The sequence below is a fragment of the Vigna radiata genome, unplaced genomic scaffold (genome assembly GCF_000741045.1).
Source record: "Vigna radiata var. radiata cultivar VC1973A unplaced genomic scaffold, Vradiata_ver6 scaffold_1938, whole genome shotgun sequence".
Taxonomy (NCBI): domain Eukaryota; kingdom Viridiplantae; phylum Streptophyta; class Magnoliopsida; order Fabales; family Fabaceae; genus Vigna; species Vigna radiata.
Genome location: NW_014543192.1, coordinates 1 through 1,475, shown reverse-complemented (window position 1 = coordinate 1,475; position 1,475 = coordinate 1). Strand labels below are relative to the sequence as shown.

Genomic DNA, 1,475 nt, shown 5'->3' with positions numbered 1-1,475 from the left:
GTCTATTTCAATGGGCGTTTTGCAGAAGCCAGCCTTTCTAAAGCAGTTACGAATTGTTTTTTCGCTTGTTTTATCCCAAGCCTCCCTGATTTGGTGAATAGAATCTAGAAGATCGGTTTTTTTTGCTATTGCAGCAGATGAAAACTCCGCAAGATCTCCGTCTAATTCGTCTATTATTCTTTCGCGCATTTCGTGTCTATAGTAAGACTTGAAAGCTTTGATAATTCCCTGATCGCAAGGCTGTATCAGGGATGTGGTGTTCGCGGGTAAAAATTGAACTTTTATGTGTTTCAGAGGAAGGGCTCCAACATTGTGTGCTGTGCAGTTATCGATAAGCAGGAGTATGTTTCGGTCTAAGGATTCATCCCAATCAGTTAACCACTTACTAAACAGATCTTTAGTCATCCAAGCCTTAGCAGAGGAGGTGTAATCAGCTGGCAATTTCTTGACGTTTTTTAAACAACGTGGCATTTTGCTTTTACCGATCACTAGCAGACGCTTCTTTTCACCGGTCATGCTAACGCAACAAAGAATCGTTATTCTGTCTTTGCATGATTTGCTTCCTTTTGCTGTTTCATTTTTTAACACGTACGTATGCTCCGGTAAAGCTCTGAAATAGAGCGCAGTTTCATCTGCATTATAAACATCACTTGGTGCGTACTCAGACAATATTCTGGGCCACTCCTCAGTCAAAAAATTTCCCGCTGCAGTAGAGTCTGCGTCACGTGCCTCCCCGTGCGGTTTTTTAAACTCAATGCCTTCTCTCTTCAACCAACGATTAAACCAACCATCCGTTGCGACAAAACCTTCAATTCCCAGTCTTTTAGCTAAAGACTCGGCTTTTTGGCGCATGATAGGACCGTTTACACGAGCATCTTTCTCGCGCACTTGCACAAACCACTCTTTTAATGCTTGTTCAACTTGCACATTTTTACCGTGCCGCACACGTTTACGCGCACTTCCTTCATTTTTTTCCACCGGCTTCTTCTCGATTTCATACCGATTCTTTACGAGTTTACACAAAGTAGACTGCGGTATTTGTAACTTCTGCGCAGCATCCCGCTGATTTTTATTCAAAAGTTTGTCGTAATCCTGTAGAATTTGTTTCTTTTCTGCCGTGGTTAAGTCTCTTCGACGTTTCCTTGAGTCCGCCTCCATAGCTTCAGTCAAAAAATAAAACTTTAAAAACGGCAATAAAACTTTAAAATGGGGAAACACTGAACTGTACGGACGCGATGCGAGTCTAATAACCGCGCGGAAGGCACTGATTAGGTGTGTCTGTCAACAAAAATAAGCTCTCACACCAGGTAAGTGCTGATAAGGCTCCGGATTCCCGATCACAATATGCGGCCGGCGAACACAATACGCGGCGGATTTCGTATGGAATTGGATGTTGCCGGTCCGTTCCGCGAGAAATGATTCCATTATGCGGCCGATTCTATTAACCACGTTTCTAATAAGCGGCGCCCACTGTA

At 43.3% G+C, this 1,475-nt stretch overlaps 1 protein-coding gene across 1 annotated transcript; it reads right to left on the bottom strand.

Annotated features, from left to right (window-relative positions):
* Positions 1–50: 50 nt before the first annotated feature.
* Positions 51–1,425, bottom strand: LOC106753227 (tigger transposable element-derived protein 6-like; the record flags this gene model as incomplete). The annotated part of the gene is made up of 2 exons (XM_014635019.1): positions 1,305–1,425; positions 51–1,160 (listed from the first exon to the last, which is right to left on the bottom strand). Coding segments are annotated over exons 1-2 (1,231 nt in total), but the record flags the coding sequence as incomplete, so codon positions are not given.
* Between the last annotated feature and the right edge of the window lie 50 nt (positions 1,426–1,475).